We start from the raw sequence: 26,463 nt of genomic DNA, 5'->3' as shown, positions 1-26,463 counted from the left end.
AACACTAGCTTTTTAAAAAATTGATTTATACAAGTTTATAATAGAGATGAAGTTTTGCCATGTTGGCCAGGCTGGTCTCGAACTCCTGGCCTCAACTAATCTGCCCACCTCAGACTCACAAAGAGCTAGGATTACAGGTGTAAGCCACGGCACCCAGCCAACACTAGCTTTTTGGTACAACCTAAGATGACTTTGCAGCCCAATCTTCACGCTAATTAGCTACCCCAAATAAAAAATATTTTCTGTGGGAGATATTTTATGATGAATGTTATTCCTATATTAGATTCCTAGGCTTGTCATAAATTACTACAAACTGGGCGGCTTAAAACAAGGGAAATTGGCAGGGCATGGTGGCTCACCCCTGTAATTCCAGCACTTTGGGAGGCCAAGGCAGGAGGCCAGGAATTCAATACCAGACTGGCCAACATGGCGAAACTCCATCTCTACTAAAAATACAAAAATTAGCCGGGCGTGGTGGAGCACTCCTATAGCCCCATCTACTCCATCAGGGGCAGGGATGAGGCATGAGAATCACTTGAACCGGGGAGGCAGAGGTTGCAGTGAGCAGAGATTGCACTACTATACTCCAGCCTGGGCAACAAGCTGTTTTTTTTTTTTTTTTTTTAATCTCAAAAACAAACAAACAAAAACAAAGGGAAATTTATTTTCTCGTGGTTCTGGAGGCTAGAAGTCTGAAATCAAGGTGTCCACAGGGCCATGCCCCCATGCTTCCCTTTAGGGAAGAATCCCTTCCTTCCTTCTCTAGTTTCTGGTGGTTGCCAGCAATCTTTCGTTGTTCTTTAGGATTACAGGCTTGCGCCACCACACCTGGCTAATTTTTGTATTTTTAGTAGAGATGGGGTTTCACCATGGTGGCCAGGCTGGTCTCGAACTCCTGACCTCATGATCCACCCGCCTGGGCCTCCCAAAGTGCTGGGATTACAGGCATGAGCCACCGCGCCCGGTTTCTTTTTTTTTTTTAATTTTAAGAGACAGAGTCTCACTATGTTGCCCAGGCTGGTCTCAAATGCCTGGCCCCAAGTGATCCTCCAGCCTCAGCCTCCCAGTGTCAAGATAACAGCTTTTTAGGACTGGGCACGGTAGCTAACGCCTGTAATTCCAGCACTTTGGGAGGCCGAGGTGGGTGGATCACCTGAGGTCATGAGTTCGAGACCAGCCTGGCCAACATGGTAAAACCCCATCTCTACTAAAAACACAAAAATTAGCTGGCCATGGTGGTGGGCGTCTGTAATCCCAGCTACTTGGGAGGCTGAGGCAGGAGAATCACTTGAACCTGGGAGGCGGAGGTTGCAGTGAGCCGAGATTGTGCCACTGCACTCCAGCCTGGGTGACAGAGCAAGACTCCGTCTCAAAAAATAAATAAATAAATAAATAAATAAATAATAACAGCTTTTAAATTTATTTATTTTTCTTTTGCAGAGACAGGGTCTTACTATGTTGCCCAACCTGATCTTGAACTCCTGGCCTCAAGTGATCCTTCTGCCTCAGCCTCCCAAAGTGCTGGGATTATAGGCATGAACCACTTTACCCTGCCATCTTTATATCCTGATGAGTCTCAAACCTGTATCTTCCATTCAAATCCCTTTCTAAAGCCTCAGTATCACATTTTCAACTTGCTGGGTACTTCATTTTGGATGACCCCATCACTTTAATTTCATCATGTCCCAAACCACAATCAGTTTCTTCCCCTGACTTCCCTATTTCAAAGAGGATGTTTGCTCTTGAAAGGATCCCCTTAGAAATCTAGTGCAATCCTCCTTATTTTGTAAAAATGAGACTACCCAGCCAGCAAATCAGACCAGATTTCTCCCCTGTCCCCAGATTTGACACAACCTTCTTAACTGCTCTTCCCCAAAGCTATTCTCTTAGCCTAGAACATCCTTCTTTTCACTTAGCCAAATACTACCTGTACTTCTAGTTTTGGTTAATGTTACAATTTCCAACAAAAACTTTCACGATGACTCCAAACAAAAGGTTCTCTTCCCCTTCTGAGGTTCATAGCACTTCTTTGAGACACATATTGCCTTAGTTTGTGATCATGTTTGTTATCTTTTTGTTATTATTATATTACTTCAGACCAGAATATTTTCTGATTGTGTTTCCATGCTCATAAACTTCCAGAAGGAAGGAACCATACCTTCATGTATCATTGCAAACATATTGCTGTCACTATGTAGCTGGCACTGTTCTAAGAACTTTACATGTAACAACTCCTTTAATCTTCACAACAGTCCTGTGACATAGATATCATTATTATCTCCATTTTACAGAAGAAGGATACTTGTAGGACTCAGAGAGGTTGAGTGATTGGCCCAACATCACACAGGTAGTAACCCCAAGTCCTTGTTTTTTGTTGTTATTGTTGTTTTAGAGATAGGGTCTCACTCTGTCACTCAGGCTGGAGTGAAATGGCACAATTATAGCTCACTGCAGCCTCCTCAAACTCCTGGGCTCAAGTGATCCTCCCACCTCAGCATCAGCTTCTGGAGTAGCTGGGACTACAGGCACAGGCCCTCTTGCCAGCATTTTTTTTTAAATTTCTTAGTAGAAATGGGATTTTGCTATGTTGCCCAGGCTGGTCTCAAGCTCCTGAACTCATGTGATCCTCCCACCTCTGCCTCCCAAAGTGCTGGGATTACAGTCATAAGCCACTGTGCCTGGCCCCAAGTTCTTAACCATGGCATCTACACCACCTTCTGTGAATACTTTTTATCTTTGCAAAACCTGGGCACTAACCCCTTATATCAATGTTTTTTTAAGTGTGGCCTCAGGAATTCACCTCCCTCCTTGCTTGTTAGCAATGCAGATTTCTGGCCCTGACCTAGGGTGGGTAAATTCTTTTTTTTTTTTTTTTTTTTTTTTTTAGACAGAGTCTCGCTCTCTCTCCCAGTCTGGAGTGCAGTGGCACAATCTCGGCTCACTGCAAGCTCCACCTCCCGGGTTCACGCCATTCTCCTGCCTCAGCCTCCCGAAGAGCTGGGACTACAGGCGCACGCCACCACGCCTGGCTAATTTTTTGTATTTTTAGTAGAGACAGGGTTTCACCGTGTTAGCCAGGATGGTCTCGACCTCCTGACCTTGTGGTCCACCCGCCTTGGTCCCCCAAAGTGCTGGGATTATAGGCGTGAGCCACCATGCCCAGCCGATTCTTTTTTTTTTTTTTTGAGACCAAGTCTCACTCTGTCGCCCAAGCTGGAGTGCAATGGCACGATCTCAGCTCGCTGCAACCTCCGCCTCCCAGGTTCAAGTGATTCTCCTGCCTCAGCCTCCTGAATAGCTAGGATTACAGGTGCACGCCATCATGCCTTGCTAATTTTTGTTTTTAGTAGAGACGGGGTTTCACCATGTTGGTCAGGCTGGTCTCAAACTCCTGACCTCATGATCCACCCGCCTCAGCCTCCCAAAGTGCTGGGATTGTAGGCGTGAGCCACTGCGCCTGGCCGGGTGCGTAGATTCTTAAGACACACTCAGGTTTGAGAATCACTGTCTTAATAACATAGGCATTAATGACTAAATGGAGTCAGTTGACTCTAGCTCAGTTTAAAGGCACCACAGTGCCCAGTAAGGAAAAGTAGAGGGTTTGTATGTGCAATGGCTTTGCTGATGCACAACCTCTGCTGGCCATGGGCTGTGAATGCTGTGAACCAGTCTGAGGCTCCAGTCTTTGCCCTCCCTCCTCCGCTGCCTATTTCAAGCTCCCCAAACCTGGCTATTTCTTTCCTAATAATTTACCACCTCTTGAAGCATCAATATGTGCACTCTGGGAAGATTTATTATTTTACCAATTCCTTCTATCATCTTTCAAATATGACTAATCTATATTCTAGGTGTGGCTTGTTAACATGGTTTAAATAATGCTAATCATTTACTGAGCACTTACTATTGCCCTGACTACACAATGAAGTGCATGCTATTATTTCTATCTATTTTATAGATAAGAAAACTAGGGTTAGGAAAGGTTAATAATTTGCCCAAGGTCAAGAAAATGCTAGAAAATGCAGGGCCAAGATTTGGAACTGAGACCTGTTGGGTGTGGGTGACCACTTAATCATACTGCTTCCCACAAGTTTAAAAGAAATCCATTATTTACTGGGCACCTACTGGACCCTTGGCACTGAGCCTAATCATTTAATAACACACCTGATTAGAGACTTTTTAAAAAAAAATTTACATTTGCTTGCCAAGAGAATGGTAACATTAATACAGTTGCTCCCTTTGGCCAGGAGTGTAAATAAACAGACATTAACAAAAGCCGCCCACTGGGCTTACAGTAGAAATGCCCACACAGCAACCAACAGAACTCTAGCTGACACATTTGGACACCTCCTCCTTCCCCCTTCCCAGTCACCCGGTCGTCAATCACCTCCCAGCTGGTTATCTTATCCTTAAAAAGAAACCTCTCTCACACTCCCTCCTATCACTTATCACAGATCAGCAAAGCCATCCCCATCCTCTTTTTCCCCTTTTAAAGTTAATATTCTGGAATATCCTGACCTCGGGAGCACTGTAGACAAATTCAGCACATCTAAGATAGTTCAACCTGTCTCAGTTCCACAAAATAACTGCCAACAGAGGCAGAAGTTAAACATACACTTTAGCCTTTTATTGTCTAACAGAGATGATGTCCTTCTCTCTTTGCTACACCAAGTGTGGCTTCTGGGTCACCCCGTATTATCTATGTCCTGAGTTGGTAGTGTGATCCCTTAGGTGCATTATTCAGAGGCAAACCTAATTTGTAGAAATTGTCCTCTGAAATCCAGGAATAAACTCCTGACTATTTTCAGACAAAGATAGAGGTAGGAGTCTGTAGAAATGAGCTAGGAAGGAGCTTAAAATACTTCGCATTCCAGAAACACCCTCCCTTCCCCCAGGAGATGGCTTTATTCCCACTCCTTTCTCAGCAGAGTTGACTCAAAAGAGCTGAAGCTTGGAGTCAGGCAGCTGGTACTAGGTGTGTGGGCTTAGGCAAATGACTTAAATGTCTCTGAGCTTCAGTTGGCTTTTCTGTGAAATGGAGCTGACAGCATCCTGCTCTCCAAGTTATTGTAAGAATTAAGATATGCAAAACTACTAACATTCACGCCTGTACCCATGGGTCCATACTATTGTACGAAGTGCTTTCAAAAATTTTTATTGAATTATTTCGAGGTCCAGTAAAGGGAGATACGTTCTACAAACCAGACCCTTGACTAATGGCCTCAAAAAAGGAAGAAAAATACACTGGGAGTTTTAAGTAAAGAGTTCCAATAATCCATGTCAGTTTTACCAAACAGCTTCTTAGGTTCTAAGTGTGTTACCTATGTGCAGTGGGGGACAAGTGGAAAAAGCTTACCTGATAGGAGACTGGGTTTGGAATCCTGATTTTGCTATGTGACTTTGAGCAAGAAAACCCTCTGGGCTCCAGTACCATCAGGCAGATATCGCTTACTTACCAGGTTGGAGGGTCACAAGAGGGTCATTTTGTAAATGTGAGGAATTAAGAGGAGCTTTTTGACCCTACTGAGGCTCCATAGAAATCCGGGTGGGCAATACCAACCCAAGTCCCATCTGTAAGGAGGAGTTAGTGGAGGCTTCTTTCACCATGATGCTCATGGCCATCCTGAACAGCAACTGATTTCTTTTCAGTCCCAGATGGGGCCCCTTTGCAGCAAGACTATCCCACCCAGCACACATATGCCTCAGAGTTGCTGGTCATGGGACATTTGCTCCATTTCATCCCAATAAGTGGCAGGCACAATAGCCCCAAAGAGAGAGAGTTCCAACAGGCAGTTAAATGACGGAATTCCACGTTTACCTTCTCCACATATCCCATGCTAACAAACAAGCTGATCATAATGTAGTGACTAAGACCTCTTGCTCTGGAGATAGGCAGATCTGGTTTCAAATCACAACTGAATTATAAGCTTGTGAATTTGCATAGCTTTGTTTACTCTTAGAACCTCAGTTTCTTCATCTGTAGCCCTGACACATGGTTGATATGGCAGAGTGTTCAGACAGAAGGAGTGCCCTATGAGGAACAGCTATTACTGAATTCCCCTGTCTTGCATTTACAGCAAGTTTATGAGAACTATGGGAGGAAAATGAAGCTTAAACTTTCTTTCATTAATTAAGGGAGGAAGAATGTTTTTTTCTGAGACAGGGTCTGGCTCTGTTGCCCAGACTGGGGTGCAGTGGCGTGATCTTGGCTCACTGCAACCTCTGCCTCCCAGGCTCAAGCCATCCTCCCACCTCAGCCTCCCGAGTGGTTGGGACTATAGGCGTGTACCACCATGCCTGGCTAATTTTTGTATTTTTTGTAGACATGGGTTTTTGCCATGTTGCCCAGGCTGGTCTCGAACTCCTGAGCTCAAGCAGTCTGCCTGCCTCAGCCTCGCAAAGTGCTGGGATTACAGGCATAAGCCACTGCACCCAGCCAGGAGAAATAATTTTAAAACTATATTTCTGTAAGAAAAAAGTACATTGCAACATAAATTCTCAGAAAAATTTTTAAAAGACATCTTGCAGAAGGTCATCATACCACTAAGATAAGAATAACACCATCCTAAGGAGTATAAGGCTTCATAGTTTAGAAAGCAGTTTGAAGTTTACCACTTCATTTAATACCTGCAAAAATCCAGTGAAGTAGCATTTATCCCCATTTTACCGATAAGGAAACTAGGACTCAGAAAGATAAAGCTAAAGGCTGCAGAAGTGGTGGAGCCATGATTTCAAGCCTTCTAAAGTACAAATTCAGCACTCTTTGCAATTCACAAGAGAATTCCGTGTTCACTGAGTACTGAGCCTACATTGTTTCAACATGTCTGAAATGGCATTTCAGGAACCCAGAGTGGAATGACCAGGTTAGCAACATGGTTAGAGAAGTGCAGCCCTCTGGATCACTTGTGGCTACCCTGAAATAGTTTTCCGTGGTTGAGGAGGACTCAGGTGGCATAAGCTGCCCCCACTCTGACATGTTTGAGAAATCTTTTATTAGAAGATGTCCCAGAAGGCAACATTTTAAAATCAGGCAATCAGTAATCACAACTAAATACAAAATTTCAGGTGAACTTGCCTTTCAAAATAAATCAGACCCTTGCAACAGGAGAATTGCCCAAGAGATTTTTTTCTTGTACAAAAACAGTTAACACCACTTTGCAAAAGGCATACAAAAATACAATATTAAAAAAAAGACTCCCCCCAGCATAATAGCCAACAGCAGCTTATAAAACACAAGCTATTCAGTTGAGACATCAGTAACCTACACCCAAACTGTCCTCCATAGACAGCTCCAGAAGTCAGCTGGCTTTTGTAAACCATGCTCCAGAAGGGTAGAGAGGCTATTTCCAAACATCCCCTGGGGTCCTCTGAGGCCAAGAAGCAACCTCAGAAAGAAACCATTATGGACAATAGATTTGGAAGTAGCAGCTGGTTTTCCAGAGCCATATATAGTACTTACCACCCCCTACCCACCCCAACTTCCAAACCCAGAGCCAGCAGGCACCTGCTGTCCTGGGCAGAGTTCTGGAGGGGCTGCTGGTCCTTCTTCCAGGACAGGCTTAGAGGTGCCTGAGGTTACCCACATGACAACTGCTAGGCTCAGTGACTTTCCCAGACTGGAGGCTGCACGTGGATTCCACTTGGAGCTGCCGAGTCCAGCTGGGGTAAAATCCATCATGGTTGGCTAAGCCTATCTCCTGGAGGCTCCTTTAAAACCCACCAGAAGCAAGTCCACCTTCTGGAGCACTGGATGAGTCCCAACAGCTCTCCCCAAAACTTCAGAAAGGCCCAGATTCTGGGAAAGAGATCTGATTCATGGCAGGCTGGAAGGGGCCCAAGGGTGGCTGCAGAGCCAGCAAGCTCCTTGGAATTGCATGAGGAGGACAGATTTGCATGGTTCCAGAAGAACTTCAAACTCGCCGCTCAAGGACTGAGATGAGGCAGGTGGGAAAGAGGCACCAGTACAGTTCTCCCTCTGAGGTGTCTCCACCTGCCTTGAGAAAAGATTGGGCCTCAAGTGCCCCTCGGAAAGCACCTGGGCAGGGATCAAGTTCATGAGCCAGGACTCCAAGCTATCCCCAGGCCCCAGGCTAGGACCCATTTCCCTGTGTCTTGGGGAAATATTTCTGACCTGTGGGAAAGGGTGCTGTAGAGCCCATTGCATAACAAAGGCATAATGGAACAAAAAAGTCCCTTGTGAGGAAAGAAAGGTCCCTCCCTCAGAGGAGAGAGCCCAGAGGGCTCTGAGACAAAGAATCTAGAGGCCAAGCTTTTTAAATGTTCCCAGGGTCGCAGCATTGGGAGTGGGAGAAGGGGGTCAGCTAACATCATAATATATAAAGGTTTCCAACTCCTTGGCTACTGTAAAGTGTCTGACAGTGAGGTAATGGTCAATGTTGATCAAATCTGCAAGCTTGTCTTCACCCAAGACAGCTCGTGTGTCTTCTGGAAAAAGGAGCCTCAGGGAGAGCGTCCAGGCACAGCTGTCCTTGCATCACCCCAGAGACACCAGTTGGGAGCATCCTTTCCTAGCCTAAAGCTCATGCAGAGTGTGAGATTTCATGCAAGCTGGAGCCCCTGACAACATCCACCACCTGTTGCATAGCATCTGTCAGCCTTTTCTTCGGAGCTAGTGAGCTAGGCAGACCCCAAGGCTCCTCAGTCAGCTGCCTGCTGGGAAGCCAAAGGCGCCAGAGAACATACAGCACCCCCATGAGTCAGGGAAGAGGGAGAGCTGGGTTTCAAGGTTTCCAAGAATGCAAGCCTTTATTGTGTGTGCACCGGCTGCAATGCATTCTGGGATCTACTGTCCAGACTGTCCCACCATAACCAAAATGTGCAAATTACTAAAGGGGAGAGGGAGGTTAAAAAATAAACTTGTGTCTTTGTAAGATAGAACTGTCAGGCTTTTTGGTCAGTTAGTAGCCACTGAGGTATGCAATTCTTTTCTGCAATTGCTGCTGCCGGCATCGGAGTTGCCTTTTCTCTGTAGCCATCCTCTTCTCAGCCCCCACCAGGGCTTGCAAGTATTCCAAGGCCTTGCTTAGAATCACTACTTTGGGGGCCTTGGAGCAGCTGGCCAGGGTGGGCACCTGGTCCCTCAGGGCCAAGAATCGCGAACGCAGGTCATTCCGCCTCTTGCGCTCCAGGAAGTTGTGATTCTTCCTCTTGGTCACATCCTCAGTATCAGAACTGACAGGTTTGGGGTGGCAGGACTGGGCAGCCTCACTTTCTACAGGTGGGGGACTCACAATCTCTTCATCCTCCTCATCTTCCTTTTCTCCTGCAGCATCTCTCTCCAGAACCTCTTCTTGGGGACCCCTCTCTGAAGCCTCTTCTTGGGAGCAGCTTTCTGGAGGAAAACGGGCAGCATAGTTGTGCTGTTGCTGATGGATGGAGATGTGGAAATGCTTCATGCAGGGATCCAGGGGGTCTGCTCGCACCGTGATGGTGACCGGCTTCCGAATACCCAGAGACTGCCTCTTCTCTACCGTCACAACATCTATTTCTTCATTCTCTGTCCGAGAAAAGAGATCAAGAGAAGAAACACATCCCATGAGAAACACAAACATAGACCCTACAGCTTTAGCTGTCTACGCTGGTGCTTGGGAAGGTAGGTGACATTTTTCCAATTTAGATATATACAAATCGAGGTGAGCAGAAAGCTGATTCATTTGTAATGGGGTAAGGGCACAGTGAAGGAAAGGAGGGGACATTAGCAAGAAGGAAAATATTCTCCAATTTCCTTTTGCACAGCAAGGCTTAGATAAGAACAAAAGGCAGACCCAAGCCAACAGCCCCCAGTCTGCAAAGGCTCTCCCCTCCTCCACGGAGGGGATGGAGAGAAAGAGCTACCGGCCTGAGACAAAGTTTAGCTATAAAGATCTTCCCCAGTCGGGCTCTTTCATGCCCCATCAGAATTGTAAATGAGGGATCTGTGGGCAGAGCTGCCCTTTGTTCCTGCCCAGCACAGCCTGCACTTGGGGAATTGTTACTTTTCACAAGTTATAAATCCTATTATTCCCCCACCTCTCTATTCTGCCATCCCTTTCAGCTGAAGATTCAGAGAAGGGAGGGCTACAACCCATCCCTCTTCACCCACAGAGGGGAGGGAAAGGGTTTCCCTTAGGAGCATTTTGCTCCTGGGTTCAATGGGTTTCTAAAGTCATCCATCATTTATAGGCCGCCTGCCCCACCTCCTTCCCTGGACTAGAAGGTTAGATTTGTAATCATGGGTCGGCGAAGCTGCAGGAACTTCACAAAGGTACAAGCGACCACTTCCAAACTACCTGCACCAGAGGCAGAGACTGGGCAGCAGAATGTCTTCAAAACACCTGGAGACACCTGGACATGCCCTTCTCATTCACTGGCTTGAAGGTCTCTTAGGTTAACCTAACCAGGAGAGGGGCAGTTGGGAGAAAACTCTCCTCCTGCTCCACACATTTTGCGGCCTCCACACAGAAGTCCACCTTAATGGATCTCGGCCTCACAACGGAAGAGCTCCGATCTCAGCTTCTTTGCATATCAGGAAGCTTGAGCCCCTTTGTCAGGAAGGCTTCCATTGTGTGGACAATCGCATTATTTCTCCATTAATAAAACCTGACCATTCAGCCCTCCTGGCCCCAAAGCCCATGATTGGCTGATTACGCTGTGTTTGGAATGCTGTCTTACCCAGCCCCTAGCCCCTATTGGGTGAGCTCTGCTGCCAATCACTTTCCCCACCCCCCGCCTCATTGTTTGCAATCTGTTGCATTTTGTTCCAGGCCATGTGGCCTGTGAGTGAACTAGAAGCTCACAAACAGGTTCAGGTTAAAGGGTAGGTCAGAAAATGATTCAGCAGGCTTCCCTACATCCCAAACCTTTCATTTTCAGTGTTAAGCCTCGTGGCTCAGGAAGATTCTAAGAAATAATTTAAGACACCATTCTCCCTTTCAGAGAGTAGTGTCTTACTCTACCCAGACAAGGAAATGTCTTCAGCAGGACAATCAAGTCCAACCCCATCGTGTGCAAATGGCGAAACTGAGGCACAGATCAGCCAAGTCCACATATCACCTTTGTAACGTTCTGGATTTCAAACTAAAATGTCCAACTTCCAAAGCAATGCTCTTTCCACTCTACCACTCCACCAGCCGTTGTAGAGATACATCTTTATTGGTTTTTTCATCTCAATATTCTCCTTCCAGCCATTAAATTAACATAAACTCTTGATGTAGAAAGCAAGCTGGTTAAAAATGACCTTAACACAGTGGACCAGGAAAAAAAAAAAAAAAGACTTTTAATTTTTCTTGTTATCCTATTTTTTCTCTCAAGTGTATGAAAACTTCCATACCCCATTCCCCAGTTCCCTATCAAATGGTCGTGTAAAAGTTATTCCTAAAAGCCACAGTGAGCTTTCTCGGTCCTGATTTATTTGTCACTAGCCTCAGTCTACACTCTACAAAAATACCCTCTCCAGTATTTCTCATGGGTGTGGAGGTCTAAGATGCCAGAATAAGAACAGTGTAGTTTAGTGGCACAGGATGCCCCAGTCTGCCCTCAGCGAGATTTGCGCTTGCATCAAGGATGGGAGAGGAGGGCCTGGAGTTCTACGGCCTTGACCCCAGCACATAGCCCACAGATTGCCACAAAGTAGGGGCCAGTGAATATTTGTTGAATGCCAGGGAGCAGCTGACGCTGGAGATGTATTGAGGGGGAGCGAGAAGGACACTTTTCCATCTCAGGACAAACAGCAAGGCAAGGTGTAATGCTTCTAAGATAAGCTACCACAAAGACCCAAACATCAAGGAAGAGGTGCCTGGTTGGGATGGAGCATTGGGGAAGAGGGGCTGGCTAGATGGCAGAAAGCTGGAGCTGACTTGTAGTGATTGTCTATCTCTAAGCCTCAGTTTTTCCATCTGTTAATGGGGAGTGTTCATTCTTCCCTCCCTGTCTCAGGGATGCACGAGTGGTAAGTGGTGGTGGGGAGGCACAAGAAGAGGGCATTTATTACTGGCATTTTAAAGTAAAGCCAACTGGAGACCTAGGTTTTTAAAAAGATGAAGGCTTTGGCTTTGCACAAAAGGCTCTCGGCTTCTTCTCCCCCTAGGGGAGTGTGAGTTTCCTAGGGAAAGAGGCAGCAGCAAAAAAACTTCAGGCTTGGAGTGTCTTTTAAGGGACCCCCTTCCAGACTCCTTAGGACAGAAATCCCTTACAGTCCAACCCCAGTATTGTCCTCTCTAAGCGCCAACCCTCACCTCATATCCCTTGTCCCCTGGGGCTCCAATAATCATCAAAGGGACGCTGGCTCCCACGCCACTTCTCCAAACTGTTTATCAACACACCCACGTGCCAGACAGACACGGTTGGGGGCTACACGGGCAGCTTCGGCCAAAGAGAGGCGGAGATGGCCCAAGAGCTTGAGAAGAGCCAATGCCTGACCTCAGGCAGGGGCAGAGCTTTGGCCACCCATGGGGTGGCCCCCTCTTGGATAGCTCGGGGAGGTCCTTACCCGAGTCGCTTGGGCTCTCGGACCCGGAGCAGGCCTGGGTCTTGGGTTCGCCCAGCGGACAGGGGGCGGCGGGCGCCGGGTTGCCGGCTTCGAGGCTGGGAGTGCAGTCCGGGGCGGCGGACGCCTTGGGCGGGTTCCCCCGGGGCGCGCCAGCAGCGAGCCGGTCGCTCACAGCTCTCTCCAGCCGTTCCCGGGCCGAGAAGCCGCTCCACATGCAGTCACGGCGGATGATGGAGGCGTAGTTCCTGCCCCAGCCTTTCGAGTGGCCCCGGGATTCCGCTTCGTCCCCGGTGCACCCTCCGGGCCACGGCTCCAGGGGACCAATCCCGGGGGCCGGGTCCCCTGCGCCGGGACCCAAGCCCCAGGGCGGCGACGTGGGGGGCGATGGCACCAGCTCGAATTTCTTCCAGATGTCCTCGCTGGGCGCCGTGGAGCGGTAGAAATCCTCCCCGCAGTCATAGTCGTAGAAATAGTGCTGGTACGAGTCGTAGTCCATGTCCGCTCCCTGCGGGAGGGAAGGTGGGACGTGCTGACCGGGTGCCGGCCGGGCGAAGGAGGCGTCCCCGGGTCCCTTGGCACAGCCGGCTGCCGGGCTCTCGTTCCTCCCCAACCCCACCAGCTTGCAGCCTGCGCCCAGTCCTCGCGTCCCGGGAAGCCGGGCCCCGGGTCAGAGTGGTAGGGGAAGCCAATCGCAGCGCGCGGACCCGACTGTGGGCAGCGAGTTCAAAGCAAACTTTGCCAGCGCCGCCCGGAGCGCAGCTCCCAGGGCCCGGCGGGGCCGGGCGGGGGCGCGCCGTGCCCAGAAGGCAGCCTGCAGCCAGCCCGCACCGCGGGACCCGCGCCCGTGCCCTGGCCACCCGCAGCCTCACCTCGCTCCCGCCGCCCGCCACCTGGAGCGGACCGGCTCCCCGCCGGCTCGGGGCAGCCCGGCAGCCCTCACACACGCACATGCGCGCCGCCGAGAGCGCGGCCCGCACTCACGAGCGCGCCCCCCGCGCGCGCGCCCCCTCCCTCGCTCGCGCACGGCGGCCCGGGCGCTCTCGGGATCGGCGCGGGAGCGCGAGCTGCAGGCGCATTGTTTCCTGACTGCCTTATATCTCGTCGCGCGCCCGGGACGCGGGGACCGGGGGGCGGGCCCTATGGGACAAACGCCGCCCTCTCCCTGCCCGCTACGGGCAGTCGACAGGTGGGGTCGGCCCTACCTCCCGGCAGCGCTCGCCCTCTCGGTTCTATCCCCGGTAGCCCCCCAAATAAATTGCACGCTGGGGAGCGCAAACAGGAGGAGGGCTGATGCGGCCCGGCGGCCGCTTGGCTGTGCCAGCCGGCTGAGCTAAACCGTGCTCCTTGCCCACTCCGAGCTGGGGAATTAGGGCTACTCCCCTCCCCACCCTGCGCGCCTACATTCCCCGGCGCGCCCCGCTGGGTTCAGGTGCGCCCGAGCCGCCGCGGGGGGTAGGGGGGAGGGAAACGCGCCACCTGGTGGCCCTCAGCCCTGAACTTGGGCTGGTCCCGGCGTCCGTCTGGTCACCCGTCGGCCCGTTTCTTGAGCTCAGTGGCCCAAGCCTGGACGGCATCGAAGCGACGATTCCGGGATTTAGAGCCTGAAACGTAACCTTCCTGAGCCTCAGTTTCATCTGTAAAATGAAGGGATGGTAATGCTTACCTCACAGGGTTGTTGTGAGGCTTTAGGGAAATAGAGCAACTAGGGAAGGGTCCTGGGCTAGGCGGAGAGGCAGACGGCGCTGGCTTAGCCCCCGCTTTGGGGAGGCGGTGCAGAAATGAGGAATTTTTCCCAGGGCAAAGTCAGGGCTGAGACCCGCCATGCTCCCTCTCATCTCACACAAAACACTGTAGGGGCTGTACAGTAGAGAAAAGAGAATGAGGATTTGGCATCTGGAAAATACTGCAAGACCAAGTTGTTTCAAGTTTTGCCCTGCATCGCTGGCCAAGATGATAGATAACCCCTTTGTATAATCTTCTTTTTAAATTTTAAATATATTTTGTTAAGAGACAGAGTCTCAGTGTCAAGGCTGGAGTGAAGTGGCTCGATCATGACTCGCTGCAGCCTCGAACTCCTGGGCTGAAATGATCCTCCCTCCTTAGCCTCCGAAAGTGCAGGGATTGCAGGCACGGGCCACCGTGCTGGGTCCCCCTTTGTGTCATCTTCTACACAGATGACCTTTGGTGGAAGAGAAGAAATTAAACTATACGGCCAGTCTGAGATTTAGGCCAGAGGAGAGTAACTTGGGACAGCAGCCAATACATCTAGATTCCTCCACCTGGCATCAAGGTCTGGTGTCTGTCTACCCCAGCCTGATTGCCTGCTGTCTCTCTCTTTCCCTCCCACCCTGTGGTCTAAGAACATCAAACTACTCACTGTTGGCAGACGGAAGTGAGAAGGGCAAGCAATTCAGTGTGGTTGGAGCATGGGACACGGATGTGAGTTGTTATATGGGTTGGGAAGGCAGGGAAAATGACAGCTTTCCGTTTTAGATACGTTGGGTCAGTGCTGCATGTAGGACATCTTGAAGGCAGAAACCTGCTCCTACTTGCTTTGTGATTTCTGCACCTAGAACAGCTTCTGGCAGACATTTGTGAACTAATTGACTTACTGAGGGACTCAGCCAACCAGATTTCATTGAGACAGCTTGTGTGCCTTGCTTTGTGCTAAACGGAAGCCACAAATCAGAAGGGTTCCAGGTTTGGTTGCAGCCCCAAGGCACAGGCATTGGATTGTCTTTTAGTGACTTTTCTCTGGTCCGCAGATGTCTGAGATGGTTGCTGTACTAGTCTGGGTTATTGGTTACAAATAACAAAAACCAACCTTAGGCCAGGCACAGTGGCTCATGCCTGTAATCCCAGCACTTTGGGAGGCTGAGGCGGGCGGATCACAAGGTCAGGAGATCGAGACCATCCTGGCTAACACCGTGAAACCCCATCTCTACTAAAAATACAAGAAAATTAGCCGGGTGTTGTGGTGAGCACCTGTAGTCCCAGCTACTCGGAGGCTGAGGCAGGAGAATGGCGTGAACCCGGGAGGCGGAGCTTGCAGTGAGCCGAGATTGCGCCACTGCACTCCAGCCTGGGCGACAGAGCGAGACTCTGTCTCAAAACAAAAAAACAAAACAAAACAAAACAAACAAACAAACAAAAAACCAACCTTAGACAAATATAAGCAGAAAATGACTTTATTGGAATAATTGGTGGTATAGACCTCAAGGGAGGCTGGAAATTTATGTTTGGAGAATGGGCCTTCTTTACCTAGACTACAGCCCCCACCCTGCAGCTCTTCCCACGGTTTCATTGTAGATGATATCCTGGGGCAACCAGGAGGTGCTGCCCCTCCTCAAGAAGTAGGAAAAAGGAAATTAAGTTGTCTTCTGAGAGTTACACTGCTTCTTCACTTTGCATACTTTTGTTTGTTTAATGTCTTCCTCGTCAGACTGTAAACTGAATGAGGGCAGATAAATGTCAGCCTTATTCATGGCTGTACCCCAGGGCTTTAGAACAGAGCCTGGCACATAATGGGTGCTGAGTATGTGACTGAACACAAAACTCTAATGCTTTAGTTTTTGCGTTTTGTTTTGTTCTTTTTTTTTCCTTTAAGACAAGTCTCACTCTGTTGCTCAGGCTAGAGGGCAGTGGCGCGATCTCGGCTCACTGTAACCTCCGCCTCCCCGGTTCAAGTGATTCTTCTGCCTCAGCCTCCCGAGTAGCTGGGATTACAGGCACCTGCCACCACGCCCAGCTAATTTTTTTTTAAAGGTCATACTGCTTCTGTCCCTTTTTTTTATTATTATACTTTAAGTTCTAGGGTACATGTGCACAATGTGCAGGTTTGTTACATATGTATACATGTGCCATGTTGGTGTACCCATTAACTCGTCATTTACTTTAGGTATTTCTCATAATGCTATCCCTCCCCCCTCCCCCTAATTTTTTGTATTTTTACTAGAGACGGGGTTTCACCATGTTGGCCAGGCTGGTCTTGAACTCCTGACCTCAAGTGATCCATCGGCTTTGGCCTCCAAATTTTTTTGCTATGTTTTTTTGAGACAGGGTCTTACTCTGTTGCCCAGACTGGAGTGCGGTGGTGCAATCATGGCTCACTGCAGCCTTGACTTCCTGGGCTCCAGGAATCCTCCTATGTCAGCCTCCTGAGTAGCTGGGACCGTAGGAGGCATGTGCCAACACACCCGGCTAATTTTTTGTAGAGATGGGGTCTCCCTATGCTGCCCAGGCTGGTCTCAAACTCCTGGGCCCAAGTGATCCTCTCACCTTGGCCTCTCAAAGTGCCGAGATTACAGATGTGAGCCACCACATCCCACCTCTAATGCTTTAAAGTAGAGATATGCCAATTGTATTAGTCTGTTTTCACACTGCTGTAAAGAAATACCTGAGATTGAGTAATTTATAAACAAAAGAGGTTTAATTGACTCATAGTTCCGCATGGCTGGGGACGCCTCAGGAAATTTACAATTATGGCAGAAGGGGAAGGAGAAGCAAGCATCTTCTTCACAAGGCAGCAGGAAAGTGTGTGAGTGCAGGAAAAACTGCCGTTTATGAAACCATCGGGTCTCGTGAGAATTCACTCACTATCACAAGAACAGCATGGGGGAAACTGCCCCCATGATCCAATCACCTCCTACCAGGTTTCTCTCTGGACACGTGGGGATTACAATTCGAGATGAGATTTGGTTGCGGACGCAGAGCCAATCTATACCTTATAGAGACAGAATAATTCTCAGGCCCAGTCTAGACTACAACCTGGTTAAAAGTATTAATGCAGCTAAAGAAAGAGGGTGCCAGTTAGGAGGGTCTGGGCAGCCAAGGAAGCCAGAGATCAGGGAGAGTTGCCAAGACAATCACCAGCAGTGTCCATTCTCTGGGGACAAAGATGCTGGTCCAGGAACAGGGGAGATGGAAGTACCATTCTTTGGAGCCACTCAATTCACCCCCTACCTCAGTCATGCTCTGGATCACCAAGCAACCCTCTAAAAACCATTCTGTTTCCTATGTAGATCAGTCCACAGGGAGAGAATGCACTCATCATTGAACAGGAAGATCCAGTCTGCTTCAAAGCCCTGCTTCCTCTTATAAATTAATGAATTGGCATCTGATTTGAAATATCAGTCTCATGAGCCTGGTTAATGTGTGTCTGTTCCGTAGAGATGCTGCTGCTTTTCGGGCTAACAACTCTGGTTTCTAAGCTGGACCCAGGATGGTGATGAATTTACCAAGGTAACAAATGCTACCCCAGGGACCTTCCATTTTTCTGCAATATTTTATTTCTTTTATTTTTTCTAAAATATGTTTTTAATCAAAATACAAGTAATAATTTTTTAAAAAATCAATTAGGCATATGGCAAAGTTAAAAAAAAAAAAAGGCCATCTTCTGTCTTGCCGTCAACTGATTCACACTCTCCAAAGGCAGCTATTATTTTAGCTGTTTTTCGTTTTTTGTTTTTGTTTTTGTTTTTATTTTTTGAAACAAAGTCTCACTCTGTCGCCCAGGATGGAATGCAGTGGTGTGATCTTGGCTCACTGCAACCTCCGACTACTGGATTCAAGCAATTCTCCTGCCTCAGCCTCCTGAGTAGCTGAGATTACAGGTGTGTGCCACCATCTGTGGCTAATTTTTATGTTTTTAGTAGAGACAGGGTTTCACCATGTTGGTCAGGCTGGTCTCGAACTCCTGACCTTGTGATCCGGCCACCTCAGCCACCGTGCCAGTCCTGTCCCTCATATTTCTTTCCATATTTTGACCAATACAGATATCTACTTTTTCCTGATTTTTAAATTTCTTTCTTTTTCTTTATTTTTTTGAGATGCAGTCTTGCTCTGTTGCCCAGGCTAGAGTGCAATGGCATGATCTCTGCTCACTGCAACCTCTACCTCCTGAGTTCAAGCGATTCTCCTGCCTCAGCCTCCTGAGTAGCTGAGACTACAGGTATGCGCCACCATGCCCGGCTAATTTTTGCATTTTTAGTAGAGATGGGGTTTCACCATGTTGGCCAGGCTGGTCTCAAACTCCTGACTTCAGGTGATCCACCCACCTCAGCCTCCCAAAGTTCTGGGATTACAGGCGGGAGCCACCATGACTGGCCCTTTTTCTTTTTCTTTTCTTTTTTTTCTTTTAAATTGCCCTTGCAGAGCAAGGCTAACTCATACTCATAGGCAGAGCTTCCAGAGCCAGCCTAAATTTCCTTTACTTTCTTTCTTTATTTTTTTTTTTCAAGACAGGGTCTCACTCTGTTGCCCAGGCTTGAGTGCAGTAGCACCATTTTGGCTCACTGTAGTCTCAGCCTCCTGGGCTCAAGCGATCCTCTTACCTCAGCCTCCCTAGTAGCTAGGACTGCAGGTGTGCACCACCACACCTGGCTAATTAAAAATTTTTTTTCTTTCTTTCTTTTTTTTTTTTTTTTGTAGATACAGGGTCTGACCATGTTGCCCAGGCTGGTCTTGAACTCCTGGGCTCAGTGATCTTCCTGCCTGGGCCTCCCCAAATGCTGGCCTAAGCCACTGTACCCAGTTTATAATTCCTTTCTTATACAATATTTTTTTAAGTGTTAAATTGCCTCAGTTTTTCTTTTGCTTAGATTTCTACATATCTATTATGAATTTAACCCTACACGTTCCCACTAGAGCTACAAAGATTACTCCATATGGTCAAACACATAGGTAATCAGTCTATCAGTTACATTTTTTTTTCTAGGAATCATCTTGGTTGGAGCCCTTTGTCTTCCTTTTCCAGTCTGAACTTATTGATCTCTTGGCCTGCTTCACAATTGTCATCCTGTGACTTCCCTTTACCATCATCTTGGAAATTCCCTCTGCTTCTCTCCTGTGTCGCATCCCCTGTTTTCTGGAGCTCATTTCTTCCTCTTTCTCGTTTTACTTCCTCATTTTGGTGGAGCATATCCTCCAGCAGCTGCTTTGAGAAAAGGTACTTGGGAAGTAAAAGTTGTGAGACTTTGTGTTTCTGAAATTTTCTTTAGTATACCCTTTGGTTGATGGTTTGGCTGGCTAGAGAATATTAGATTAGAAAATAATTTCCCCTGAGAATTCTAAAAGTACTTCTTTTCTGTTTCTTAGCAACCAGTATTGCTATTGAGAAGACTGATGTCATTTTATCTACAAACCTTTGTATGTGACCTGTTTCTCTGGTAGCTTTTAGGATATATTCTTTGTCCCTGGCATTTTAAATGTTTTCAATGATGTGCCTTCATGTGGGTCTGTTGGAATAAAGAATTTATTGGCCTTTCTCCCCAGTTCCTTGGAGGTAACCTCTAAATCCTTGGAATTTCCCAGGTAATAGGGGTGTCTGTTATTTATGGTAGGCACTAATAGCTTATGCTAATAAGGTGACCCATGGGGGACCCCTAGATAGTTTAAGATGACTCATGATAGGGGCTCTCCATGTCAGAAAGACAAACCATGTGATTAGAGTGCTGGGGTTTTGAGCCACTTTATAATCAATCTGACCTCTGGGCAGGGGAAGAGGGCTGGAGATTTACTTAAATCATCTGGACAATGATTCAGTTAATCGTGCCTACATAATGAACCCCCAATAAAAACTCTGGACACTGAAGCTCTCATGAGCTTTTCTGGTTAATAATAGTCTGTGTGTATTGTTACACATCAATGTGCCAGAGGATGATGCATCCTAACTTCGTGGGAAAAGGACACTGGAAGCTTTAAGTTTGGGATCCTCCAAGACCTTGCCTTTTGTGTCTCTTCTTTTGCCTGGTCCTGATTTGTATTGCCTTTGCTACAATAAAACTGTAACTATAAGTTTAGTGCTTTCCTGAGTTTGGTGTTCTATGGAATTATTGAACCTGAGTGGGTAGTGGGAACCCCCAGATTTGTAGTCATTTGGTCAGAAGTGTGGGTGGCCTGGGAAACCCTGAGCTTCTATTAATAGCTGGTTTCTGAAGTGAGGGAAGTCTTGTGGAGACTGTGCCATTAACTTGTGAAGTTTGGCCTAACTCTGGATAGTGTCAGAATTGCATTGCAGCATCTTTTTGAATTCTTTGCGCTAAGCCTTTTTATTTAATTAATTAATTTATTTATTTATTTATTTTTATTTATTTATTTATTTTTTTTTGAGATGGAGTCTTGCTCGTCTCCCAGGCTGGAGTGCAGTGGCACAATCTTGGCTCACTGCAAGCTCTGCCACCCGGGTTCACGCCATTCTCCTGCCTCAGCCTCCCGAGTAGCTGGGACTACAGGTGCCCGCCACCACGCCCGGCTAACTTTTTGTATTTTTAGTAGAGACGGGGTTTCACCGTGTTAGCCAGGATGGTCTCGATCTCCTGACCTCGTGATCCGCTCGCCTCAGCCTCCCAAAGTGTTGGGATTACAGGCGTGAGCCACTACGCCCTCCTATTTATTTTTTTTTTAATTGAGACGGAGTCCTGCTCTGTCACCCAGGCTGGAGTGCAGTGGCGCAATCTCAGCTCACTGCAACCTCTACGTCTTGGGTTCAAGCAATTCTACCACCTCAGCCTCCCAAGTACCTGGGATTACAGGTGCCCATCATCACGCCTGGCTAATTTTGTTATTTTTAGTAGAGATGGGGTTTCCCCATTTTGGCCAGGCTGGGCTCGAACTCCTGACTTCAAGTGATCTGCCTGGCTTGACCTCCCAAAGTGCTGGGATTACAGGCATGAGCCACCACACCCAGCTGCCCTAAACCTTTTAATCTGGAAACCAATTCACTCTGTAATTATTCCTTTGGGAAATTCTTCCCCTTTATTTTTTCCCTTCTCCCTCTCTGAAACTCCTGTCTTGTCTTGTCTTTTCTCTCATCTCTACCTTTATGTGTTCTGTTCGACTTCCTAGGAGTCAAACTTCTAATCCTTTTTTTTTTTCTAAAATAAAAATAGAGATAGGGTTTCCCTATATTTGCTAGGCTGGTCTCAAACTCCTGAGCTAAGCAATCCACGTGCCTCAGCCTCCCAAAGTGCTGGGATTACAGGTGGATTATAAGTGTGAGCCACCACACCCAGCCAAACGTCCAGTCCTTTTATTCGTGTTCTCAACTTCCAATCCTTTTCTCAACTTAAACATTTTTTGACTGATATTTTTTAATTTTTAAGAGCTCTTTTTCTTGTTGTTCCCTAAATGTTCCCCTTTTGGAGCTTCCTGTTCTTTTTCCATGGACACAATCTTTTTTCCCATTTTCCTCTGAGGCTATTAATAATAGTTTTCATATTTATTATAAATTTTGAAAGTCTTTCCTGCTCCCTGTTTTCTCTGTTTTCTCTGACTTCTCCCTTGCTTACTTTGCTCTGTGTGTTTCATTAGAGGCTTTCTCAAACATCCGATAATCCTTGGTATAGATGTTTATGTATATTACAGAGTAGAGCCAGGCATGGTGGTGTGCATATGTAATCCCTTGGGAGACTGAGGCAGGAGGATTGCTTGGGCCCAGGAGTTCAAGATCAGCTTGGGCAATACAGTGAGACCACATGTTAAAGAAAACAACAAAACAGTGAGGCATTAAAAGCTGATTGAAAGCCCTATATGTGTGTGTGGGGAGGTATTGATTACTGAGCTTCACTAAAGGGTTTTAGGCAGGTACCTAGCAGGAGACTCCTCAACTGTCAGTACCAGTGCATCTTTCTTTTTCTTTTCTTTCTTCTTTTCTTTTCTGGGACAGAGTTTCACTCTTGTCGCCCAGGCTGGAGTGCAATGGTGCAATCTCGGCTCACTGCAACCTCCACTTCCCAGGTTCAAGCTATTCTCCTGCCTCAGCCTCCCAAGTACCTGGGGATTACAGGCACCTGCCACCATGCCCAGCTAATTTTTTTTTTTTTTTTTTTGAGATGGAGTCTTGCTCAGTCACCCAGGCTGGAGTGCAGTGGCACGATCTCGGCTCACTGCAAGCTCTGCCTCCCGGGTTCACGCCATTCTCCTGCCTCAGCCTCCTGAGTAGCTGAGACTACAGGCGCCTGCCACCACGCCCGGCTAATTTTTTTTTTTTTTTTTTGTATTTTTAGTAGAGATGGGGTTTCACCATGTTAGCTAGGATGGTCTCGATCTCCTGACCTCGTGATCCACCTGCCTCAGCTTCCCAAAGTGCTTGGATTACAGATGTGAGCCACTGCGCCCAGCTGCAGCTCATTTTTTTTTTTATTTTTAGTAGAGATGGGGTTTCACCATGTTGGCCAGGCTGTTCTCGAACTCCTGACCTCAGGTAATCCACCCACCTCAGCCTCCCAAAGTGCTGGGATTACAGGCATGAGCCGCCTTGCCCAGCCTACCTTTCTATTTTCACAACAGAAGCCCTCTAATCTACCAGGGCAAGGTTAGAAACCTGGCTGCCAGCCTTCTGGGTACCAAGAGGGGAAAGGAGATGAAGGGATCTATCTTATGGTTCAGCTAATCCCGCCCTGACTTCAGTACAGTCCATCACTCTTGTTCTCAGCTGTGCCTGGTGTTCCCAAATCCACAGCCTCTCAGTTCAACCTGTCTCCCGCCAGGTAGGAAGAGGGCAGTCACCTCATTACAGAAGTTGAGGGAGAAAATTTTGGAGTCTAATTCCTTTTAGTTTCATCCAATCTTCTTCTTTTCAGCCCCATCCTACCATCCTGCCTTTAGAAATATCCAGTGCCTCCAGTTGATGAGCAGTTCTTGGGTTCTGATGCACTCATGGGCTTGCTCCTTGTTGATACTTCTCCTTCTCCCACTCCCACCATAAGCAGTTACAGTTTCTGATTTTTCTGGCCTTTTGCTAAATCAGCCAGCCCTTATCTGTCTGCTTTCAAGCTTCACAAGGTTTGTATATATCTGTCAATTGCTGTTGTCTCCTCCCCCTCATTTTCTTTTTTTAAAAATTGAGGAAAAATTCACATGCCATAAAATTCAACATTTTAACCATTTAAAGTGTGCAATTCAGGCCGGGTGCAGCGGTTCATGCCTGTAATCCCAACACTTTGGGAGGTCAAGGTGGGCAAATTGCTTGAACCCAGGAGTTCGAGACTAGCATGGGTAACATGGTGAAACCCTGTTTCTACAAAAAAAGACAAAAATATTAGCTGGCCAGCATGGTGGCTCACACCTATAATAACAGCACTCTGGGTGACCGAGGTGGGCGGATCACCTGAGGTCAGGAGTTTGAGACCAGCCTGGTCAACATGACAAAAACCCATCTCTACTAAAAATACAAAAAATTAGCCAGGCATGGTGGCACGGGCCTGTAATCCCAGCTACTTGGGAGGCTGAGGCATGAGAATCGCTTCAACCCAGAAGGCAGAGGTTGTAGTGAGCCAAGATTGCGCCACTGCCCTCCAGCCTGGGCGACAGATCGAGACTCTGACTCAAAAAAAAAAAAAATGTATTAACTGGATGTGGTGTCGTGCGTTGCAGTCCCAGCTGCTCACTCAGGGAGCTGAAGCCGGAGGATTGTTCGAGCCCGGGAGGTTGAGGCTGCAGTAAGCCATGATTGCACCGCTGTACTCCAGCCTGAGCAACAGAGTAAGAACTTGTTGCAAAAAAAAATAAAAATAAAAAATAAAGTGTGTGATTCAGTGGTTTCTTTTATTTGCCTAAGATTTGTTATTTTCTTTTTTCTTTTTTTTTTTTTTTTTGAGATGGAGTCTTGCTCTATTGCCCAGGCTGGAGTTCAGTGGCATGATCTTGGCTCATTGCAACCTCTGCCTCCCGGGTTCAAGCGATTCTTCTGCCTCAGCCTCCAGAGTAGCTGGGATTATAGATGCACGCCACCACCCCCAGCTAATTTTTTTTTTTTTTTTTTGTATGTTTAGTAGAGATGGGGTTTCACCACGTTGGCCAGGCTGGTCTTGAACTCCTGAGCTCAAGTGGTCTGCCTACCTTGGCCTCCCAAAGTGCTGGGATTACAGGTGTGAGCCACTGAGCCCCACCTGTTATTCTCGAGCTTATTATTATTATTACTACAGCCATCTTTAATGGGTGTGGAAGTGGTATCTCATTGTGGTTTTTTTTTTTGTTTTTTTTTTTAGACAGGGTCCCACACTATTGTCGAGGCTGGAGTGCAATGACATGATCTCTGCTCACTGCAACCTCTGCCTTCTAGTAGGCTCAAGCAATCCTCCCACCTCCGCCTCCTGAGTAGTTGGGATTATAGGCATGCACCACCAAGGCTGGGTAATTCTGTATTTTACCGATTTATTTTATGTTATTATTATTATTATTATTTGAGATGGAGTTTCGCTCTTGTTGCCCAAGCTGGAGTGCAATGGCGTGATCTTGGCTCACTGCAACCTCTGCCTCCTGGGTTCAAGCAATTCTCTTGCCTCAGCCTCCAGAGTAGCTGGGACTACAGGCGTGTGCCACCACGCCCGGCTAATTTTTGTATTTTTAGTAGAGACGGGGTTTCGCCATGTTAGCTAGGCTTGTCTTGAACTCCTGACCTCAGGTGATCTGCCCACCTTGGTCTCCCAAAATGCTGGGATTATAGGCGTGAGCCACCACACCCAGCCTATTATTATTTTTTGATACGGAATCTCGCTCTGTTGCCCAGGTTGGAGTGCAGTGGCGTGTCTTGGCTCACTGCAACCTCTGCTTCCCAGGTTCAAGCAATTCTCCTGCCTCAGCCTCCTGAGTAGCTGGGATTATGGACACATGCCACCACATCCAGCTAATTTTTGTATTTTTTAGTAGAGACTGGGTTTCGCCATGTTGGCCAGGCTGGCCTAGAACTCATGAACTCAGGTGATCTGCCTGCCTCGGCCTCACAAACTGCTCTGATTACAGGCATGAGCCACTGTGCCCGGTCCTAATTTGTGTATTTTAGTAGAGACAGGGTTTCACCATGTTAGCCAGGCCGGTCTGGAATTCCTGACCTCAAATGATCCGTCCACCTTGGCCTCCCAAAGTGCTAGGATTACAGGAATGAGCTACTGTGCCGGGCCTTCTTGTGGTTTTGAGTTGCATTTCTCTAACAACTAATAATGTTGAGTATCTTTTCATGTGCTTATTGGCTGTTAATATATCTTGTTTGGATAAATATCTATTCAAATCCTTTGTCACCCCCCACTTTTTTTTTTTTTTTTTTTTTGAGACAGGGTCATATTCTGTCACCTAGGCTGGAGTGCAGTAGCACCATCACAGCTTACTGCAGCCTTGACCTCCTGGGCTCAAGCAATCCTCCCCGTTCAGTTTCCCGAGTAGCGTAGCTGAGACCACAGGCATGTGCCACCATACCTGGCTTGCTTATTTATTTATTTGAGACATTGTCTCGTTCTGTGGCCCACGCTGGACTGCAGTGGCATGATCATGGCTCACTGCAGCCTCTACCTCCTGGGCTTAAGTGATCCTTCTACCTCAGCTTCCTGAGTAGCTGGGACTACAGAGGCCAGCCACCACACCCAGTTAATCTTTTTTTTTTTTTTCGACACACAGTCTCATTCGGTTGCCCAGGCTGGAGTGCACTGGCTCTATCTTGGTTCACTGCAACCTCTGCCTCCTGGGTTCAAGTGATTCTCCTACCTCAGCTTCTTGAGCAGCTGGGATTATAGGTGCATGTCACCATGCCCGGCTAATTTTTGTATTTTTAGTAGATACCTAGATCTTACCATGTTGGCCAAACTGGTCCCCAACTCCTGACCTCAAATGATCTACCTGCCTCAGCCTCCCAAAGTGCTGGGATTACAAGTGTTAGTCATGGCACCTGGCCCCAGCTAATCTTTTGATCTTTTGTAGAAAGGAGGTCTCTCTATGTTGCCCAGGCTGGTCTTGAACTCCTGGCCTCAAAGGATCCTCCTGCCTGGGCCTCCCAAAGTGCTGGTATTATAGGTGTGAGCTACCACACCCAGCCACTTGGCCCATTTTTAACTGAATTGTCTTTCTGTTGTCGTGTTGTAAGAATTTATTATATAGTCTGGATACTAGACTCTTTATAAAATTTTTAAATTTTATATATTTTTAAGAGCCACTCAGAGCTGTCAGTGGGGATAAAACTGGATACTAGACTTTTTTTTTTTTTTTTTGAG

The 26,463-nt window shown here is 47.5% G+C and overlaps 1 protein-coding gene and 1 long non-coding RNA gene across 2 annotated transcripts; one reads left to right on the top strand and one right to left on the bottom strand.

The window, feature by feature from the left end:
* Positions 1-4,270: 4,270 nt before the first annotated feature.
* On the bottom strand, positions 4,271-13,464 carry MYCL (MYCL proto-oncogene, bHLH transcription factor). Its single transcript, XM_002810996.4, has 3 exons — positions 13,354-13,464; positions 12,485-12,989; positions 4,271-9,514 (listed from the first exon to the last, which is right to left on the bottom strand). Exons 1-3 carry the CDS (start codon positions 13,432-13,434, stop codon positions 8,916-8,918), a joined length of 1,185 nt encoding a protein of 394 aa, XP_002811042.1. The 5' UTR covers positions 13,435-13,464; the 3' UTR covers positions 4,271-8,915.
* On the top strand, positions 9,287-12,015 carry LOC134759629 (uncharacterized). The gene is made up of 2 exons (XR_010136143.1): positions 9,287-9,610; positions 10,180-12,015. It is a non-coding gene; the product is annotated as an uncharacterized LOC134759629 (long non-coding RNA).
* Positions 13,465-26,463: the final 12,999 nt, after the last annotated feature.

This window comes from Pongo abelii, chromosome 1 (assembly GCF_028885655.2).
Source record: "Pongo abelii isolate AG06213 chromosome 1, NHGRI_mPonAbe1-v2.0_pri, whole genome shotgun sequence".
Lineage (NCBI taxonomy): Eukaryota > Metazoa > Chordata > Mammalia > Primates > Hominidae > Pongo > Pongo abelii.
The sequence above is the reverse complement of the archived record's forward strand: the minus strand, read 5'-3'. Positions and strand labels throughout refer to the sequence as shown.